This window comes from Miscanthus floridulus, chromosome 5 (genome assembly GCF_019320115.1).
Source record: "Miscanthus floridulus cultivar M001 chromosome 5, ASM1932011v1, whole genome shotgun sequence".
NCBI classification, from domain to species: domain Eukaryota; kingdom Viridiplantae; phylum Streptophyta; class Magnoliopsida; order Poales; family Poaceae; genus Miscanthus; species Miscanthus floridulus.
In genome coordinates this window covers 30,658,376-30,679,961 of record NC_089584.1, presented here as the reverse complement: position 1 = coordinate 30,679,961, position 21,586 = coordinate 30,658,376, and the positions used below count along the sequence as shown (strand labels likewise).

At 43.1% G+C, this 21,586-nt stretch overlaps 1 protein-coding gene across 1 annotated transcript; it reads left to right on the top strand.

Moving 5' to 3' along the window:
- Positions 1 to 7,005: 7,005 nt before the first annotated feature.
- LOC136449766 (cyclic dof factor 2-like) lies at positions 7,006 to 19,222 on the top strand. The gene is made up of 2 exons (XM_066449947.1): positions 7,006 to 7,331; positions 17,184 to 19,222. The coding sequence occupies exons 1-2, from the start codon at positions 7,167 to 7,169 to the stop codon at positions 18,687 to 18,689; spliced, it is 1,671 nt and encodes a 556-aa protein (XP_066306044.1). The 5' UTR covers positions 7,006 to 7,166; the 3' UTR covers positions 18,690 to 19,222.
- Positions 19,223 to 21,586: the final 2,364 nt, after the last annotated feature.

Genomic DNA, 21,586 nt, shown 5'->3' with positions numbered 1-21,586 from the left:
CTTCAGTGGTAGAGGAACCTATGTGATGCTATTGTCAAATATTGTTCAGACAATCAAAGAGCTAGCTTGATAGGGGAGCGACATCTGAATGCAGGATCATGACATCATGAAATTAGGGCCAAATGTGGTTAATTGGCATGTAAGTTATGACAATTATAGCTTCACTATATAAACGGAGCAGTGTGAACCTGGTTTGCCGCTTCGTGCTCTGCCTGTTTGTCTAGACGAATCCAAAAACCTAAAACAAAGAATGCACCACTGAATAACCACTCAATAGCTTGGCGACGATGAACGGCGCACATCTAATGCAATGTATGCATAGATACCATTTATATTTGAAAACCATCACTGAACAGTGAACTCTGAACTATTTATTCTCTTTTGTGTTGTTTTGTTTTTTTGTAGGTTGCAACAAGCGCAAAATCTGTTTTCAGATTAGCTTGAGAACAAGTAGCATCTGCTTTTAGTTTTTGCCACTGTCGGATTGCTACAGTTTTATACTATTTCTATAGTTTTAGTAGTTTTGCTATTCAGTGAGTGCAGGTTTTAGAGTTTCCAGATTCTGTTTTTACATATTAGTAGTAGGTTCTGTGATAACTGTCACTGGGAAATTATAGAATGCCTCTTAACAGATTTCCACTGAATTATGATGTTAATTTTTATGGCAAGAAGATGAAAAGACCAATGAACAACCAACTCATAGAGACTTGCATGATCAAATTAGTTTGCATCCCATAATGCAAAAGTTAACAATAATTATCACAGCTCCATCAAACTAAAACAAAGAAACTTTGAGCGTAAAACCAAATTGAGTTTGAGACTATGAAACAATGGTGGGCAAAATTACCTGATCACAGAGATCGAACTGACTGCTTGGAACTAATGCCAGATGTTGTATAGGATGGCGCGCACGATCGATCTGTTGCAGGCTCCGCTGACTGCAGGTGGCGAGATCGGTGATCTGTTGCAACGGACGTCAGAGCAGCGTCCTGATTCCACGTGCTTGGTGTGTGGCAGCGGCGGCGCAAAGCAGTGGTGGTGGAGACCTGAGTTCCTGGTGTGTGCCAACATAAATGAAATCAGAGCTGAAGCAGAGAAACCCTGAAACAGAAATGTCAAACAACTTCAGGTGAGATAGTGGAGATATTGCACTTAGCTGGCAATTAAATGAATCCTCCATTCTACTATGAAAAATTACAATAATGCAGGACAACAGGACTAGTCTTAAGGAATTCTGAAAGGCCTATAATGACAAATTACAATAATGCAGGGCCTAATATGAACATTAAGTTGCATTGGTAAACTGATTTTAAGACTAATAGAATATCAAGTCATCTGTGTAATTTTTGGTATGCTACTTAATCTCCATCAAAATCTCATTATCTAATATAGCCAAGAAGCATGAAAGGCTCCCCACAACAAAGCAGCACGCCCATCACTTCATGTTGCGTGCTCTTACAGTCCAAATAAGCAGCAGCACAAATTGAGTAATCTAATCTGGGGATCAGATTAGAGGCACTTCCAAATTTCTAAACAGTGACAAAAAAATATGCAATCCTCCATTTTTGGAGCAAGTTAGGCATCTATCAATATAAGGACCGCTAGTTTAATCGTGGCATAACACAACACAATACACAAATTTAGGGATACATAAAGGCAAAGCTAAAATCAAAGGTTACGAGCATGTGTCTTGGTAATGCAGATCAACATGCGTCCTGCAGGATGCATGAAGGATGCACATTGTATCATGCATGCTAATGATTTTGCTACTACAGATCAATATGAAACATTTTCGTGATGAGAGGTTGAGCACAAGCAGTCTTTGAAGGGTTACCTGACTGACACATAGCGATCAGTAACCATCCGTAAGCAGTGCAAGCCTTTTTCTCATTGTCTAAAACTATGAAACATACTATCTGTAGCTAGATCAAACTGATGATAATTGCGTGCTTCATCTAACTGAATGGTAAATGAATCAATCTGCTGATATTCAAAATCAAACAAAGAACCGGATCTGCATCCGCCATTGCTCATCGTGTAGACAGCCAGATACAGGACTGAGGAGGGGAGCTCGGGCTAGAGGCTGGCGCGTCCCCGCGGGCGGGTGGGCGGGGCGACCTGGCCGCGCCGGAGACCTGGGCATCCGCCGTTCGGCTTGTCCAGAGGCATCAGGGATGCTGCTGCTGCGTGCAGCCAGCGGACCGTGGAGGCGGCGAGGTCCGGAGGGCAGGTGGCATTCGGCGACGCTGGTGGGAAGGCGGAGGCGAGCCGCGGACAGGCGACGACAACAAGCGTTGGGAAACAGTGATTCGACACTTCTCCCTCGGTCTCTCGTGCAGGGCTGGCGGTGGTGCGAGGCAGAAGGCGAGGGCTCGCTAAGCCGAGGATGTCGCACGGGCAGACGAATCTGGCGAGGGCGATGGAAGGCTGATGGAGGATCTCGCAATTATTTGGATGGATTAGTGGTGCCTCGGATCCATCACACGGGGAGGTGCGGTGATTGCTGCGGCTTTCCGTTTTAGAGCGACGCGAGGATTCCTTGCGCACGGGCAGGATGCGGGGATCGCAGGGAGGGGCAGAGCATTTTTATCGCACGACCGATCAATCGCACAACCGATCAACGATTCTCTTATGGATTTTTTAGTTGTAGAGATTAGCGAGTGGAGGTGTTCATAATTAATTTATTAGTTGGTGAAGGGGTATTAAACAGGGGCGGATATGTGGCGGGGGCTGTAGCTCTTAGTGTGGTCTAAGGCTGTCTCTAACGGGAGACCCATTGCGGAACCCAAACCCAAACCCAAAATGGATCTTCAACATAATACCTATAGCCTCCAACAGAGTACCTATATGGAAGACGCATTTTGGGTGCAAGGAGAGGCATAACCCAAATCTGAGTATTCTCTCTCCTGGAGACCCATTTGCAGAAAGGGTTGTCTTTTGGGTCTTCTTGTTGGAGAAGATCAAAAATAGGTATTGAACCATTTGCCTGTAGCGCTACCTAAAGGATAAATGAGTCTTGTATTTTGGGTCACGGTTGTTGAAGACTGTATAATTTTATTAGGGATAAGTATCTAGAGTAGTCCATATGTAGCCTCTTTTTTTTCTCACCTGAAGTATAGCCCATTCTGCGTTTCTCCTTCGTCGCCTCATGCTCGCCACCCATCTGCACAAAGCTCCATGTCTCACGACTCCGCAAGTCGCCAAGGCGCGGTTGCACGGGACCGCGACACGGTCACTTGCCGACTCGCGCCAAGCTACGGTGGGCCAAAGCCGAAGGCACTCCTCATCCCTTGCCGGCTCACCGTCCCTCGTCTCCATGACTTTTGGTTATGCTCTTTATTCATATTTTTCTATCTTTGGGTGTTCTACGTATTGCTTAACCACTTTGAATGTGTATCATTGTGTGTGTTCTTTGTTATATCCATTATATCTATTAGTTTATGGCTAGTAAAATTTCTAACCTTCTATTATTTGGTCCGTCCGGTCTGTTTTTAGATACACCAATAGATATCCAACTATACCTATTAGCACGAACTAATAGTTAAACTAGCTATATTAGAACTAGTAAATCCAAACAGGTCTAATCCATAGTCTTGTTGTTGTTGATTCGTCGTACTTAGTGGACAAGTGTCTCTCTAATAAGTGCGGAACTCTAGAACCCTAGACCCTCCAAGGATGGCTTGCTGCACAGCCTACAACAATGTGAAATGCACCAATTCGTGTTTTTTTTTTTGAAAGCTCATCAATCCGTAAACCATGTTCAGTCTGACCGTGTGTGATTCTTTTGGCTGCCACTGCGGCCGTATGGTATGCAAGTTTTAACAAGAATTACTATTTTGTTAGTTCATCCATAAAAAAAAATGATTATATGTAATTTAAAATTTGTCCCACAAAAAATGATGTTACAAGCTTTAGACATGATTTTGGCCCACATGAGAATCTGCATGCGCAACAAATCTGACCTTTCCTTAATCAAACGCATGCAGCCAGATTTATTCCCCTATCGCGCTAACCTCGTCTTTGCCATCGCTTCTCTTCCTCCACGTCATCTCTTCCCAGCCGAGCGGCCTCTCCTACGCATGGTGAGCAATCGCGGCCATGAGCATTGGAGGGGTCGGATCCACGTCCAGGTGCGCCTCAAAGGGGACCTCGGATACATGCGTGGTCGTCGTTGCCTCCCGTCGAAGGTCTGCGTGCTGTTAATTAGGAAAGTAAAGCACGAGACATCCCCTGTATTAAGGGAATCAAGTCCAACAAGGGAATTAAGTCAAACAAACAAAGGGTATTAGGAACATTTTTTTTCTCCACTGATCTGTCTGAAAAATCATAGAACATCATTTTTTTTTTACATAGGGAGCGTTTGCAGACCACGGGCCCACAGCTGAGTGCACCCGTTGATTACTCTTTTTTTTGGGTGAATTACCCGGGACGGCGGGACGGCTAAGGCCTTGTTTAGATGCGAAAAATTTTGGCTTTTGGCTACTGTAGTACTTTCGTTTGTATTTGGCAAAAATTATCCAATTATGGACTATTTAGGCTTAAAATATTCGTCTCGCCAATTACGGGCAAACTGTACAATTAGTTATTATTTTTACCTATATTCAATACTCCATGTATGTGTCGCAAGACCTGATGTGACGAGAAATCTTAAAAAAATTTAAATTTTTGGTGGGATCTAAACGGGCCTAAGCCGGGAAGCGTCGCCATCTGCCAAGCAGGCAGGGCCACACGGGCTACACCTCACCAAGGCCACTCGGGGCCCACAAGAACAGGAGACAAAAGGCACAACGGCACGTGAAGCGTGATGCGACTTGCGAGCAGCACGCTGGTTTTTTTCCTCTCTCAAGTCGAAAAGGGCGCAAAAAGAAAGACGAAAAGAGTAGGGAAGCGGGGGCTGGTGGCCGCCCCTTTGCGCTCCGCTTTTTCGCAAGATTCGCACCCCCCCCCCCCCCCCCCCCCCGAGCGCTGACGTCACACGCGCGGCCTCCCAGCCACGAAAACTCGTGGCTGACGGGCGCCCGCGCCGCTGACCTGGACGCCAGCTGTCACTCCTCCCGCGCACGGCGGCTCCCGGTCGCAAACCGCCAGACCGGGTTGTGCGCTGCGGTCCTTTTTGCGTTGCGTCGTGCCCCCAGAGAAATTGCCGACTCGCATATACACCCTTGGACAACGGGTGGGTTCTCTTTTATCTGCTCTTGTTTTAAAATATAAGGACTCTTTTATTAGATGTTGTTGGATACTAGAAGAATGCCTCACGTGTTGCTATAAGAATCACAGATAAAATTATACTATTTATATTTACTTATACGAACAAATACATATCATAATGTGCATGATTTTTAGCATTGTCATGTAGATAGCTAAATATATGTTAATAAATGATGTGATTTGTTAATGTAAATAGTTTGAATGAAGGCATAACGACATGTGGTTGTTGGATGTGCTAGTGAATGCTAATCAGATACTTTGCATAACGAGATAATTGCATGTGCTAGTGGATGTTGATGTAAACACGTTGCATGGCGAGATAGATTACTAGTGGAGATTGAAAATATAAGATACACACACACACACATACATACATACATATACATATATATATATATATATATATATATATATATATATATATATATATATATATATATATATATATATATATAGTACATATACAGATATAGAGATATATAGATATAAATTTAGATATAGATATAGATATAGATATAGATATAGATGGGTAGTACGATGACAAAGCTATTAATGGTTGATCGACGGTAAACCTAGGGTATAGGAAATCCTCGTCATTTGATTCAGATTTACCCAACCCTCCGTGAGGTCATTTTGGATTTGTCTTGAGTTTAACTTTTCTAACTTCTATATTTTCAGAAAAAAAGATACATTTTTTTTAAAAAAATTGTCCATTAAACATGTTGACATATTTTTTGAAAAGTTTAACTAAAGTTTAGAAGAGATAGTGTTAAGCAAGTGCATAAATAAAAACAAGCATAAAATTCACTTTTCAACCATTGATTATCGTGATAATCTGATTTTTAATTGTAGACTACAAAACTAGACATTAAAAATGCTTACTAACTATTGAAACCAAACAAAACCACAATTCCTCAATAATTCAACCTTGGTATTCATTCCATGTGGCATATTTTTAAATATTAAAATTTGGAAACTATTAGGGCATATTTGGATGCATATGTATTCACTTTAATCCGTTGAAGTGGTTTGGAGTGGAAACTAAACTAAAATTATATCCTCAATTTATTCCAACACACATGAATCGAGTTGAATATATTTGCGTCCAAACAAAGACCTTCAGCCTGTTCGGCTGGTGCTATACGATCATATACGATCGTGGATTATTACTACTGACTGGTTTGGTGTGAGAGAAAAATACTGCTCTGACTGAAAATTTACGATTGTTTACGACCAAGCGAACATGCTCCTTAGCTCTGTCAACCACTTCATAGGCGCCACATGGGATGAGAACCACGGCAATATTGTGGTGCCTGTGGGGTTGTGTTTTGTCTAGCTTCAATATTTTAGTAGTAAATCACTCTTTGGTTTTATAATTTAAGGTTGAAAACGAACTATCACGAGAGATGAAAGATAAAAAAATAGATATTATCTAAAAAAATAAAGGAATCATAAAATTTGAGCTATGGTTAAATCTGAATGGAAAACGGTTTAAGCGGCTATGTTCGTTTGAACTTATCAGTCTGATTTATCAGAGTATGGTATAATGTTTTTTTCTCACAACAAATCAGCGAACAATACTTCTCAACTTGGCTTTTCAACGAAACGAGCATGATAGATTCAGGTAGATTTGAAAGGATCATTGACCTCTCGCACGATGTCAGTATTAAAACACACACATACCATTTTTTGCATTCTGTGGGGATGTAATTGCAACTCCTCGCGAACTTTTGGTTTGGATGACACGCTTTTAAGAGCGAGGCCCCCATCCTCAAATTCCTCTGTTTTTTTCCTCAATTCCACAACACCCCGTTCCCACGTAGAGTAAGAGCCTCAGCCTCTCTCTCCTCCAGCTTGGTTCCTCTCTCTCTCGCGCGCCGCTTCGAGAGCGCGTAAGCAGCAGCGGCGGCGGCTTGCGTTCCTGCCGGTCTCGCGTGCAGGAGCAGAGCAGGACGAGGATGTCGGATCAGAAGGATCCTGGGATCAAGCTCTTCGGCCGGGTGATCCCGTTGGGGCCGGAACCCGCGCCGGGAACCACGGAAGCGGAGGACCTGCCGCCCCGCCACGACCAGCCGCCGGATGAGCTGCTGCAGCCACGGGCGCCGGAGGTTGCAGCGGATGAGGTCAGTATATATGATCTCTTTCACGTTGTCACTCCAGCGAGTGGCAGAGTTGTCATGTCACTACCGTTGTGGATGGAAGGAAGGATGAGGAGATGCGATTTTTGTGATCGTTCTCGTGGTTCAATTTATGTTTACGCGCCCTTTTCAACTTTATTTTTCCGTTCACGATTTAATTTTCATGTCGTCAGTCTCATCTGAGGTTATTTAGGGGGTCTTTGATCCGGTGACTAAAATTTAGGAGATATGTCGAAAGAATGTTGTTGGCGTATTCGAATATTAATAAAAAAACAAATTACATAATCCGTCAGTACTCCACAAGACTAATTTTAAGCCTAATTAATCCATCATTAGCATATGTTATTGTAGCGAAATATTGTCAAATCATAAACTAATTAGACTTAAAAGATTCGTCTCGTAAATTAGTCGCAAACTGTGTAATTAGTTTTATAATTAGTCTATATTTAATACTTCATGTATATATCCAAAATATTCAATAGGACAATGACTAAAATTTAGCAAGGGCAACCAAACATCCTCGTAGAATTTGGAAGTACAAGTCTCCACTCTCCAAGTCCAAGCTAAGTAAGAACAGGGCGCTACGACGTGCAGGCCGATCAAGACCAGCGTGAAATTCGATTTGGATTTACGAGTAGATGGATAGGCATAGGCCTAAAAAGACCAGGGCCTTGTTTAGATACCCTCAAAATTTCAAATTTTTTCACTCTCTTTCCATCACATCAATTTTTAGCTGTTTGCATAGAGCATTAAATGTAGGTAAAAAAAAATAACTAATTGCACAGTTTAGTTGGAAATCACGAGATGAATCTTTTGAGCTTAGTTGGTCCACGATTGGACAATATTTACCAAATAAGACAAAAGTGCTACTATTCATCAGGTGGAAATTTTTTTCAATCTAAACAAGGTCCAGAAATGGGTTGGAATAGCGTCCAAAACAGTGAACTCCCGTACACAGTTTGTGCCCGGAATTCTGGACCACATTTTTTCCCCTTCCTTTCGACGTGAGGGCACCACCAACGTGACGGCACCGCCAACGAGGGCAGGACTCTAATGCCTGGACTTCAGTATCGTTGACTGATTTGTTATAAAAAAAGATATTATTTGTTGGCTAAAGAAGTTTGACTTATAAGCTAAACGAACAGGACATAAGTGGTTCTAAGTATAGATAAAGTGACTCACGTAGACTAGAAAATGTTATGATTATTATTTACATAATACAAACTATTATTATTTATGATTTGTAAAGAAATTTTTTCTTTTCATCATACCTTACCTTTATTTCCTCTTCCTCTTCTTTTTTTTAGCATGGATCACATTCTCTTTCTTCAAGTATATATATGTAGCTTCTACATGCCACTATAATAATTGTAGAATATCTACTTTTTTATCTAATCCTACGTGATAATTAGAGCTATAAGTAAAAAAACAGCGTTAGGAAGGTCTGAATGGATACATTAGAGGCAGCAGTGCAGTTCATGCACTCTGCAGAAACTGGCAAATGCAAAGTTCCCTTGTTTCTGAAGGGGGCAGCGGCACCTTGATGGCTTGATGCCAGACTCCCAGTCTCAGTTCGAGTACAAACTTTTGTGAAGACCTGTTTGCTTGAGCTTATTTCGAATAACTTTTCAATTATGAAATAATATTTTTCTTTCATAATATTTTAACATAAACATCAACGTAAGCTAAATTTCAGCATCAGCGAACAAGGTCCAGCCACAAAAGAGACTGTAGCTGTAGCTGTTGGCTTCCTGGGGTGCAGATGGGGCAGCCCATGCCACAGTAGCAATAGGCATAGTTGGTATGGTGTTGTCCTCCTCGCCTTGCTTCCTCAAAGTAGTTATTGCTGAGGAATCCAGAGGCAGAGATCAGTGCAAGGTGTAGCTCCCATTTGTGGTGGAGTGGTCCTTCCATTCCATGGACAAGGACCATGGCTTTCGTCCTGTTTGTTTGACTTATAAGCCGTACTTTTTTAGCTAAGAAATAGCATTTTTCTTTCAAAAAAACAGCCAACAGTAGCCATGACTTATCAGCCAAACGAATTTATTGCTGTTACAGCTGATTTGTAGGGCTAATTTACTGTAAGAGAAAAATACTATTTCATAGCTAAAAAAATAACGCTAATTCTGACTTATAAGCTCAAGCGAACAGTTGCTTCTTCTGCAGGCGTCTTTGACGGCCTGCGGAGCCAACGTTCTCCTTGACATACGTCTGGTGGCAACGTGGACAATGAAGCAGTACGCCACTCTGGAGCATTGGGAAAGCCCTTAGGCGTTTGGCTTTTCATCCTGACAAAAAAGATGTCTTGATTTGGTTAACATAGATGTATATAGATTTGGCCCTTGTTTAGTTCCACCTCAAAATCCAAAAAGTTGCTACAGTACCTGTCACATCGAATGTTTGCGGCCCGTGCATGGAGCATTAAATGTAGACGAAAAGAAAAACTAATTGCACAGTTTGGTGGGAAATTGCGAGACGAACGTTTTAAGCCTAATTAGTCAATGTTTGGACAATATTTGTCAAATAAAAACGAATGTGCTACAGTAGCCCCAAAATCCAAATTTCGCGAACTAAACAAGGGCTTGTATGATTAGGAAAGTGACACTAAAACAAGGCCGCCTAGGAGTGCGTGAGAAACAAGATTAAGGGAGGAGGTTTTAATCATCCCTTATTTCAGTTCATCGATGCTTGGTGTCCATTTTTCTCCGCTTCATGTTGTTGAACTATTCTTATTACATGGTCATAGATCTATTTGGGTACATCTTGTAAATGTATAGCATGTTCTAGTACATGATCTAGACAGAAATTAAAGGGGGAGTAGTGCTAGGTTAACGACCATCGTAGGCCTTTGATCCAGAGGCGTCTGCCATGGGCGTTACGTTGGTGTCTGCGCGAGGGCAGCGATGGTCGGTGAAGACGGTGTCGGTGATGAGCAGTGGCGACCGGCGGTGAGGACTGATGGCAGCGCAATGCAGTGGTGGAGGTGCTTCCCGTCACTGGCTGCGCCACTCACTAGATCGGGTTTAGGGTTTGTCGGCGGGGAGCTCGGCTCAGGCGAACCTCGTGACTTGAGTCGTCGGCCCCATCTCTATTTATTGCGTAGTGTGACAGGGCCCCTCCAGCTATAGTGGGCTGGGCGTCCCCGATCAGGGCGCGGATCAAAGGCCCAACTGGGCCGTTAGGCCTAATTTAGGCTTAGAGATCAATCTAACAATCTCTACCTTGATCTCCTACCATTTTTCAATTTCATATCATTTACTTTTGTTCATTCCATTACAGATTAACGTATAGAGTATGTTTCATCGTCACGGTCAATTATCGATAGATTTAATAGCTACAACACACCAATCTATTCTGAAATAGATACTTAACTTTGGGCCTTCTTTCGTTCAGGAATTATAGGTTTTCCCTTAAACCCATGCCGACTACATGTTCTCTGAACACGTTGGGTGGTAAGCCTTTTGTAAGCAGATCCACGAGCATCTTTTCAGTACTAATATGCTCAAGACTTATAACATGATCCCGGACTTTATCTTTCACAACATAATACTTTATGTCAATGTGTTTGGCAGCACCACTTGACTCATTGTTGTGAGCATACTGTACTGTCAGATTATTATCGCAGTATAACTTAAGTGGTCTATAGATGTCGTCAACCACCTTCAAATTGGGTATGAACTTCTTTAGCCAGTTCACCTGCCCTATTACCTCATAACACGCTACAAACTCGACATACATTGTGGACGATGTAGTAACGGTTTGCTTTGAGCTTTTCCATGAAATAGTTCCCCCTGCGAGAGTGAATACATATCCAGACGTGGATTTTCTATCATCTCCCGCATAATCAGAATCTGAATATCCCACTATATGGAGTGAATCAGATCTTCTATACGTCATCACGAGGCTTTTCATTCCTTGCAAATAACGCAAGACTTTCTTTACTAATTTCTAATATTCTGTTCCAGGATTGCTCTGGAATCTGCCAAGTAACCCGGCAGCAAATGCCAAGTCAGGGCGCGTATATACTTGAGCATATTGCAAGCTTCTTATAGCTGAAGCATATGAAACCGTTTTCATTTGATCGATCTCATATTGGTTCCTAGGGCATTGAAAATTCCCATATCTGTCGCCCTTGACTATAGGAGCAGGTGAGGAACTATATTTGTGCATACTGAATTTCTTTAAGATCCTTTCTATATATGCCTTTTGTGATAGCCCTAATACTCCTTTACTTCTGTCTCGGTGAATCTCGATCCCTAAAACGAACGAGGCTTCACCAAGATCTTTCATATCAAATTTTGAGGACAAAAACTTCTTTGTCTCCAGTAGTAGACTGATATCACTACTAGCAAGTAAGATATCATCCACATACAGGACAAGGAAAATAAACTTTCCATTCTTAAACTTTGCATAGACATAATTGTCTTCTACATTATCTTTAGACCCGAAATTCCTTATTGTCTGATTAAACTTCAAGTACCACTGTCTTGAAGCTTGTTTTAATCCATAAATGGATTTCTTTAGGTGGCATCCCATTCGTTCTTTTCCTTTCATAATAAAACATTTCGGTTGTGCCATGTAAACATTTTCTTCCAAGTCTCCGTTGAGAAATATCGTCTTTACATCCATCTGATGTAATTCTAAATCATAATGTGCCACTAATGCCATTATGATTCTGAAGAAATCCTTACATAAGACTGGAGAAAAGGTCTCATTCTAATCAGTCCCTTCTCTTTGCGTAAAGCCTTTTGCCACAAGTCGCGCTTTATATCTCTCTATATTCACTTGAGAGTCAAGTTTTGTTTTGTAGACCCACTTACAATCTACTGTTTTGGCTCCTTTAGAAATTATTTCTAAGTCCCAAACTTTATTAGCATTCATAGATTTTATTTCATCTTCCATGGCCTCAAGCCACTTTGATGAATGATCATTTCTCATGGCTTCTTCAAATGAGGTGGGATCATCATCCATTTGAAATTCCTCAGTGTTGTATACTTCATAGTCAGCAGCAATAGCTGATTTTCTAACTCTTTGAGACCTTCTAGGGGCCTTCACATTTGGCACATCTTCTGTTTGAGTCTGTTGTTGCTCTCCCTCATGTGTGGCAATATGTTCTATAGGATCCTGAAGAACAGGTTTCTCATTGTCATTTATTGTTGCCATAGGTGGAATAACAACAGGTGCTGGCACCACAGTATCTTGCACTGTTAGTGCAGCGACAGTAGGTAGTGAGAAAAATGGCTCATGAATCATCAGAGTGGGCACATACACCTGCTTCTCTTCAAGGTCAATTTCTCGAGCTACCATGCCCCCCTCATCATTTCATCCTCTAGAAAGACAGCGTGTCTCGTTTCCACAAACTTTGTATGTTTGTCTGGACAGTGAAAACAAAAACCTTTTGACTTTTTTGGGTAGCCAATGAAATGACAACTTACTGTTTTGAGATCTAACTTCTCAATGTTTGGGTTAAATACTTTAGCCTCAGCCAGACTCCTCCACACATGTAAGTGGTTTAGTTAGGGTACTCTTCCTGTCCACAACTCATACGGTGTTTTGGACACCGACTTACTTGGTACTCTATTGAGAATATGAATGGCGGTTTTTAACGCCTCCATCCACAAGCTCAACGATAAGGTGGAGTAACTTAGCATACTGCGTACCATATCCATCAGGGTACGATTGTGTCTTTCAGCTACTTCATTCTGCTGAGGTTCGCTCGGTATAGAATACTGACCCACTTCCTATGACATTCTCCTATAAGAACCTTGCAAAAGGTCCTAGAACTTGGCCAATTGGGGTATGTCGACTGTAGTACTCCTCCTACGGTCGGACCTGACTATCTTAATTTTTAAATTGTGTTGGTTTTTAACTTCTACCTTAAATATCTTAAATTTATTTAATGCTTCTGTTCTTTCTGTGATTGGATAAATGTAGCCATAACGGAAGTAATCATCTGTGAATGTTATGAACGAATCATAACCATTCATACTCTTTATAGGAAACGGACTACAAATGTCTGTGTGAATAATCTATAAAATTCCTGCGCTTCATTTGGCATCTTTCTTAATTTTCTTTAGATACTTTCTTTTTATGCATTCTCTGTATTGTTCTAAATCTGAGAACTCTAATGGAGGAAGATTATCATTCTTAACTAGTCTTTCTATTCCCCCCTTGAAATATGGCCTAAACGACAGTGTTATAATTTTGACGACGCATCGTGAGCTCTCTTTCGTTTTCTGTTTACATCCGCAGACGAGGATACATTCTCATTGTCACACGCAACGTTCCCATCATCGCATACAACATTCACATCATCACGTAGTGATAACAAATAAAGCTCATTTTGTAAGATAGCAAGACCAACACATGCATTATTAAATGTTATCTTACATTTGCCATTTCCAAAATAGCAATCATATCCATCATTGTCCAAGCATGAAACACTAATCAAGTTTCTCTATAAAGAGGGAACATAAAGTACATCTCTAAGTAAAAGTGTGAAGCCATCAGCAAGCTCTAGAGAAAGATCGCCAACGGCTTCGACATCTGCTCAGACTCTATTTGCAACTTTAACGTGTCTTTCGCTTCTTTGCGTAGTCCTCGTCGAACGGAATCCCTATAAAGAATCAGCAATATGAATAGTTGCACCTGAGTCAATCTATCAAGTAGATTTTGAATACTGTATATACAGGGATTCATTTATGAACGTAATAATGTTCTCACCTTTCTTTGCCATGATCATCTTTAAGTAATTGGGACAATCTTTCTTATAATATCCTGTCTTCTTGCAATAGAGACACTGGTCTTTCTCTACTGTGAACTTGTTCTACTGAGGCTAATGTAGTATGGGACCCTTTCTCTTTGACTTTGAGGAAGAGTTAGCATTATTATTCTTTTTTTTATTGTCTTTCACATAATTGATAGTGCCACCATTGACAACTTTTATTCTCTCCTCCTCTTGCACACACATAGCCATGAGCCTCTCTAAGTCTCACTTCTCGAGCTATATGTTGTAGTTGACAACAAAAGTGTCAAACTTCTTAGGCAAGGAAGCAAAAATCAGATGAATAAGGAACTTTTCCTTGAGAGCCAAATTCATTGGTTTTAGCTTGGATGCCAAATTACTCATCCTTAGTATGTGCTCTCTTATGCCACCATTTCTAGAGTACCTCTCTGTCACCAGCTGCTTTATCAGCTGGGTAGCATATGTCTTTGAAGAGCCAGTGAACTGACTCTTTATTCTATCAAGGTACTTGATGACGGTGTCACACTCTAGGATTGAGCCCACAATTGTAGGCTCAATCGCGTTCTTTATCACAGCCATATATTTCTTATTGGCAGTGACCCACTTCCTATGCTCAAGGTGATAGGATATCTTTTGGGATTAAAAATCCTTCTCTCTAGTTGCATAAGTGGCATCAGCCTTGTTTGTCTCCCTCACCGGTGCCACAGGCTCAGTGGAACACGGTGAGGTGACTACCCGTCCACCTCAGCCAAGATGAAGGCCAGGTCAATCTTTTTCTTCCACTCCGTGTAGTTGTCCCCATTGAGAGTGGGAATCTCTTTGATACAACCCATCAAGTTTTATCCGTCTGAAAACACAATTCATATGGAGTGAGAACATAAACATAACAATAACAAATTGCATGCCTTAGTTCCAACGTTGGTCAAAATTAAAACATACAATTGTCCTCTACACTAATTCTACATCACCGTTAGACAGAAATAGAATTAATGCATGACATAACATCGTAATATTGGCATTAATCAACGTTGGTCAGAATAATAACAATATTATAATAAACTAAAAATATATCCATTTTTCAAAATTAAATTCTCCCCTTGATTCAAATTTAATAATGAAAATAACAACTTTAAATATGCAGCGAAAAATTAATTCAATTTAATAAATTTTACCCACAGGCAAAAAATTCTTTTCTATTTTCTTTGAGCCATTTATCCATTTTCCAGAAATAAACTTTTACTAAAAAATAAAAAAGCAAAAAATGACTCAATTTCAGCACCGTTCATTAGCCTAGCAAGGAAAACCAGCTCGACCCACTTCTCTGCGCGCGCGCTGCCCGCACCTAGGCCGCAACCTGGGCCTGGGCCGACAAAGCAGAGCAGCGCGCTCGCCCGCCTGGGCTACAAGTCAGCCCGATCAACCGGCGCAGTCCGTTTCGATCCGACAACCGAGCGTCAATGTCGTAGGATCAAAGCCCCCCCCCCCCCCCCGGCCACGGCTGACCCTGAAACCCTAGACCATTCGGTTCTTTTCTCTCTCTCTTCGCTGCGCTCCGTTCTCTCCTCAGCACAGCAGCAGCGAGTAGCCGAGCGAAACGCAAGCGATGAGCGGCAGCCATGGCGCCATCGCCGGCCCCCTCGTAGGTGTGCGCGCTCCCCAGCAGGTGAGCACGCCGCAGTCGAGCGGTCTAGCGGCGGTGCCCTGATCCCCTCCAAAACCCTAGATCTAACCTTGATCTCTTCTCCTCCTCCTCTGTCTCGGTCCCGCGACGGCACGGAGATGATGATGGCACCGTCGCCGGCCCTCTCGCCGGCGTGCGCGCTCCCCAGCGGGTGAGCGCACCGCCGTCGAGCGGCCTGGCTACGGCGCCCTTTGCTCGAGCACCCGCCCATGCGCCGACGAGGCGGCAGCACGGTGCGGCGGCGAGGTAGGTCTCTTCCCCTTCCCCTTTTCTTTTCCTTTGATTTTTCTTTCTTCTTTTCTCGGATCTATCCGATTTAGGGTTGGGGATGGGGTTAGGATTTCACTGTTCTTCTTCCCCGTGATTGATTCGCGGGTTATGTTTCGGCTTTGAGATCCGAGACCCTTTCTTTTCTCTGTTCTTCACCCGATTAGGGTCAGGGTTCGGTGACCCTCTTCTTTTCTCAGATCCGAATGGATCTACTCTGTGTTTTATTGTTCACCTGTTCTAGATCTAAAACCCTAGAAAAACCTGGCTCCGGTACCATTGTTGAACTATTCTTATCACATGGTCATAGATTTAGCTAGGTACATCTTGTAAATGTATAGCATGTCATAGTACTTGATCTAGACAGAAATTAAAGGGAGGAGTAGTGCTAGGTTACCGACCATCGTAGGCCTTCGATCCAGAGGCGTCTGCCATGGGCGTTGCGTCGGTGTCTGCGCGAGGGTAGCGACGGTCGGTGAAGGCGGTGTCGGTGATGAGCAGTGGCGACCGGCGGTGAGGACCGATGGCGGCGTAGTGTAGTGGGGGAGGTGCTTCCCGTCACTAGCTGCGCCCCTCACTAGATCGGGTTTAGGTTTTGTCGGTGGGGAGCTCGGCTCAGGCGAACCTCGTGACTTGAGCCGCCGGCCCCCACCTCTATTTATTGCGCAGTGTGACAGGGGCCCTCCAGCCATAGTGGGCTGGGTGCCCCCGATCAGGGCGCGAATCAAAATCCCAACTGGGCCGTTGGGCCCAGTTTGGGATTATAGATCAATCTAACACATACCGTTTCATTGTGTATGGAAGAGGCCACACTGCTACAGCTGATAGAATTTGTATACGAGCTGCTGCACTTGAAGAACATTGTGGATTTATGCGGAATTCTCTATTCCATCTGACTTAATTTGAACTGCATGGCATGTTCATTGCAGATTAGTTAGTGATTTGATGCTTCCATGCTTTCTGTTCCTTGATTAACAAAATGAAATCCCCTTTCAGGAAAATTCATAAACTTCATAAAATTTGATGCTTCCATGCTTTCTGCCACTATGACTGTCTATATCTGCTGGTAGCCTTTTTCTTTGGCCTGCTGCTACACTGCGCTATTGAAAATTTTGGATAAGAGTTTCTTGCTCTAATCTTGTAGGATCAACACAATGAGAAAGAAGAGAAACATGCTAATGAAATGGTTGACGTGGCACAAGAGAAGGGTAAAGAAATCAAGGTTGACACACCACAAGAGGAGAAGGATAACGAAATGAAGGTTGATGTGCCACAAAAGGAACATGATGATGAAATGAAAATTGATGCACAACAAGAGAAAAAAGATGAACAAATGGAAGTCAATGCATCACAAATGCATGAAAATATCGAACCAGCCAATTTACCTCCCTCAGAGCATAAGAAACAAGACGATGGCCTGATGAACAGTACTGAAGATAAAGCAGCATCAGATCCAAAGGGGGAGAATGAGAAGACATCAAATGAGGAATCAGTCCAGGACAAGGCACTTAAGAAGCCAGATAAGATTCTACCTTGTCCTCGGTGCAACAGCATTGATACAAAGTTCTGCTATTACAACAATTACAATGTTAATCAACCAAGGCACTTCTGTAAGAATTGCCAGCGGTACTGGACTGCAGGGGGCACTATGAGGAATGTACCTGTTGGTGCTGGGCGGCGCAAAAGTAAGAATGCATCATTGCACTACCGTCAATTACTTATGGCCCCTGATTGTATGCTGGGGTCTACAGTGGACATATCAAAGTCAGTGCTCCCTGATGCTCTTGTATCTCCACCTGCCCCGATACAGCCAACCAGTCGAAATGAAACAGTTCTAAAATTTGGGCCTGAGGTGCCACTTTGTGAATCAATGGTGTCAACACTGAACATTGATGAGCAGAATGTAAACAACCCTGGATCAGCACCAAGAGGTGAAAATAGGGAAGATAACCCTGGATCTGGCACATCATACAATGGTGTGCCTGAAAACATGGTTCACATCGATAAGAACGGAGCACCAGTTCATTGTAACGGAGTTGCCCCAGTGCCTCAATATTACCTTGGAACCCCTTTCATGTACCCTTGGAATGTAGGATGGAACAATCTCCCTGTGATGGTGCCAGGCAAAAGTATGCCGGAATCTGCTTCTGCTTCAGAGAGCTGCGGTACTAGTTCAGCTCAATGGATGAACTCTCCAATGATGCCAGCCTCAAGACTTCCTAGTCCTGCATTTCCATACCCACTTGTGCCACCTGCGCTTTGGGGCTGTTTGTCTGGATGGCCAGCCACGACTTGGAACATACCATGGATCAGAACTAACGGTTGCATGTCCCCGTCGTCATCAAGCAACAGCAGCTGCTCGGGCAATGGGTCTCCTACTCTGGGTAAACATTCCAGGGACTCTAATCCACTGAAAGAGAAGAGAGAGAAATCACTGTGGGTTCCCAAGACACTACGGATCGATGATCCTGATGAAGCTGCAAAGAGTTCAATATGGGCCACCCTTGGCATCAAACCCGGAGACCCTGGCACTTTCAAGCCTTTCCAGTCCAAGGTCGAGAGCAAGGGACAGAGATCAGATGCTGCTCAGGTTTTTCAGGCGAATCCAGCAGCATTATCACGCTCGCAATCGTTCCAGGAGAGCTCTTGACTTCATACCTACAGTCTATCTTATAGTTTTGGTCACTGTTCGTCTAAACGGTCGTTTAGCCCATTTAAACACCGTGTAAACGCTACACAGTGGTGCGCCGTTTCCGTTTAATCACCCGTTTACCCCGTTTAATTGGTCGTTTAGCCCGTTTAATGGGACGTTTTGCCCGAATAATGGCTAAACGGTAGGTGACCGACTGTTTACCGTTTAGCGTTTAGGAAAACACTGGTTTTGGTACTGTAATCCTTACATGCTAGTAGAATTTTGCGGTATGTGAAAAGATCAGCAGAGAGCTGCTTGTATAGCCACCTAGTGGCTCTTGCAAAGAGCTTCCATGAGAACTTCTTTCGACATATGTATGTATTGTAAATACTTGACATACTGGTGTTGTATATTCAGTATTAAGTCGACTCAGGAATAGACTCACCTCTCACCTGGTTTGGCTCTGGTTTATGCTGTAAACAGTTAACATGTATAGTAGATAATGTTGCAGTGAATGAACTAAATATACTATCAAATCAATCGTTTTAACAGTCAGATTGTGTTTTGTTTCACTGTATTCACTGAGTTGAGCATATTCAAATTTCACCCCTATGTAGGAAATGGTAGCAAGTGATCAACATTAATTATGCCAGTTCCTTAATGCAAATCGAGTATATATTGAAGGGACCGTGGCGCCTAAGAGGGGGAGGGGGGGGGGGGGGGGGGGGGGGGGGGGGGGGGGGGGGGGCTGGGGGGAGGGGGATTTAGGCAACTTAAAAATTCTAACTCTAAACTATGGCCTCTTTTTCTAACCCTACAAAAACATATGCAATAGATAAACTATCTAGATGTGCAACTATGATTTTGCTAGTGTGTTGCTATCTCTACCGCAAACGTAGTAAAGTAATCAATGTAAATGCGAAAGCTAAAGAGCAAGGTAGAGATATGCAAACTCCCGTCGACGACTCCGGTATTTTTACCGAGGTATCGAGAAGCGCGCAAGCTTCTCCCTAGTCCTCGTTGGAGCCCCTCGCAAGGGCCAAGCTCCTGGTCGGGTAACTCCGTAGATAACCTCGGGCCTTCCTCACGCGCAAGTGGGTCTCCGACGTACCTTCCGGCAAGCCTCTCTCGGATGCTCCCCGCCGTCTTCACTATCAAGCTTTCGGTCGAAACGCTGCGGGCCTTGTTCCATTAGGTACACGGTGGCGGCCACACCACAAACGCGGTTGGTGTGATCTCGCAAGACTTCAAGCCCCTCCGATGTACAACAATGGTGCTCGCAAGCACCGAGTGGTAAGAGGTATGCAAACCTCACTAAACACTAGGCCTAGACCTAGAGCAAGCGCATAAGCGGTGGTCTAATCAACATAAGCACTTCGCAAAGCACCTACGCTAATCACCTGATGAATCACTAAGCACTATGCAAATGGAGATCACTAAAATGGTGTATCAACACCCTTGGTATGTTTTCTCAGCTCCACTCTACTCAAATGGCTGGTTGGGGGTTGTATTTATAAGCCCCACTGAGAAAGTAGCCGTTGGGGTCGAATTCCTGTGAAACTGCTACTGACCGGACGCTGAATCATGCTAACCGGACGCGTCCGGTCTTCCCGACCGTTGAGACAGCAATATACTGATCGGACGCTGGCCAGCGTTCGGTCGCCTGCCACCGGATGCGTCCGGTCGCCTGCCACCGATGCGTCCGGTCGCAGATTTGCCGCTCTAGAACCTCTCTGTACTCGATCGGACGCTGTTTTCCTACGTCCGGTCGGTTTCGCCGCCCGCGTCCAGTCGTCCTAACTGCAGAGCCACTGGTCCAGCGTCCGGTTGTCCCGACTGTAGAGCCACCGGTCCAGCATCCGGTTGTCCCGACTGTCGAGCCACCGGTCCAGCGTCCGGTCGTCTCTGCGAGCTCGTTTCTTCGCGATCTTGCGTACGGCTTGGTTCCAATCTTCATGCTTGATCTCTTGGGTCTTCTCTTGTGCTCCTAAGATCTTGCTTGAGGTGTTGATCATCGGATCATTATGTCGCCTTCGTCCAAGTTACGTCTTGCACCCTATTGAACTACAAAACAAACACTTGCAAATTCATTAGTCCAATTTAGTTGTGTTGGACATTAAACACCAAAATCCAAAGTAAATGGGCCAAGGGTCCATTTTCTTTACAATCTCCCCCTTTTCGGTGATTGATGCCAACACGACCAAAGCAAACAAATAATAAGAATTTAGAAGTTAAAAACTACCTACTTGCTAGGATGCAATGCAAAGGGTAAGGTTATATGATACTAATTGACAGATACCAATTAAAACTTTACTTAAAAGCTTGTCTTGCCCTTGCAAATGTCCCCATGTGATATTATGGATTAAAGCCTCGCTTTCTAAAAAAAATTCTCCCATTACTTAGACTAACCCATAATTCACTTTCCTTTCTTTCTCGGACCATTACTACTTGTAACTAAATGCTTGACTTTGGTCCTTCAAATTCTCCCCCTTTGACATCAAACACCGAAAAGGAAGGCATTAGTAGCACAAGGGAGGGTCAAATTTCGTGATCCTTTGTGTATAGAGTGAAATGGATCATAAAATTTGACTCTCACATTATATAGACTAAGCTCCCCCTAAATATATGCATACATATGGTAGAAAGCAAAGCATATGCATAATTAGCAATTTATTGTACAAGAGAGTTTAATCTATATAATGCATGGAGAAAGCATATAAATATGAAATGAAATCAACATGATGATGCCAATTGAAAAATGATGCTTAACTCCGGGGACTCCAATTTTCTTACAATGAGACTACTACACATGTGATAGGTTTGAAAAATTGATACCATTTGAACAAGTGTTAGTCTCAAAGCATCCAAGTTGTAGAATTACTTCCCCTAAATATGTGCACACAAATGTAGAACAC

Coding starts and splice junctions, on each gene's coding strand:
- LOC136449766 (XM_066449947.1), top strand. CDS start 7,167: ATGTCGGATCAGAAGGATCCTGGGATCAAGCTCTTCGGCCGGGTGATC. Junction 7,332..17,183: donor CGGAGGTTGCAGCGGATGAG/GTCAGTATATAT, acceptor CTAATCTTGTAG/GATCAACACAATGAGAAAGA.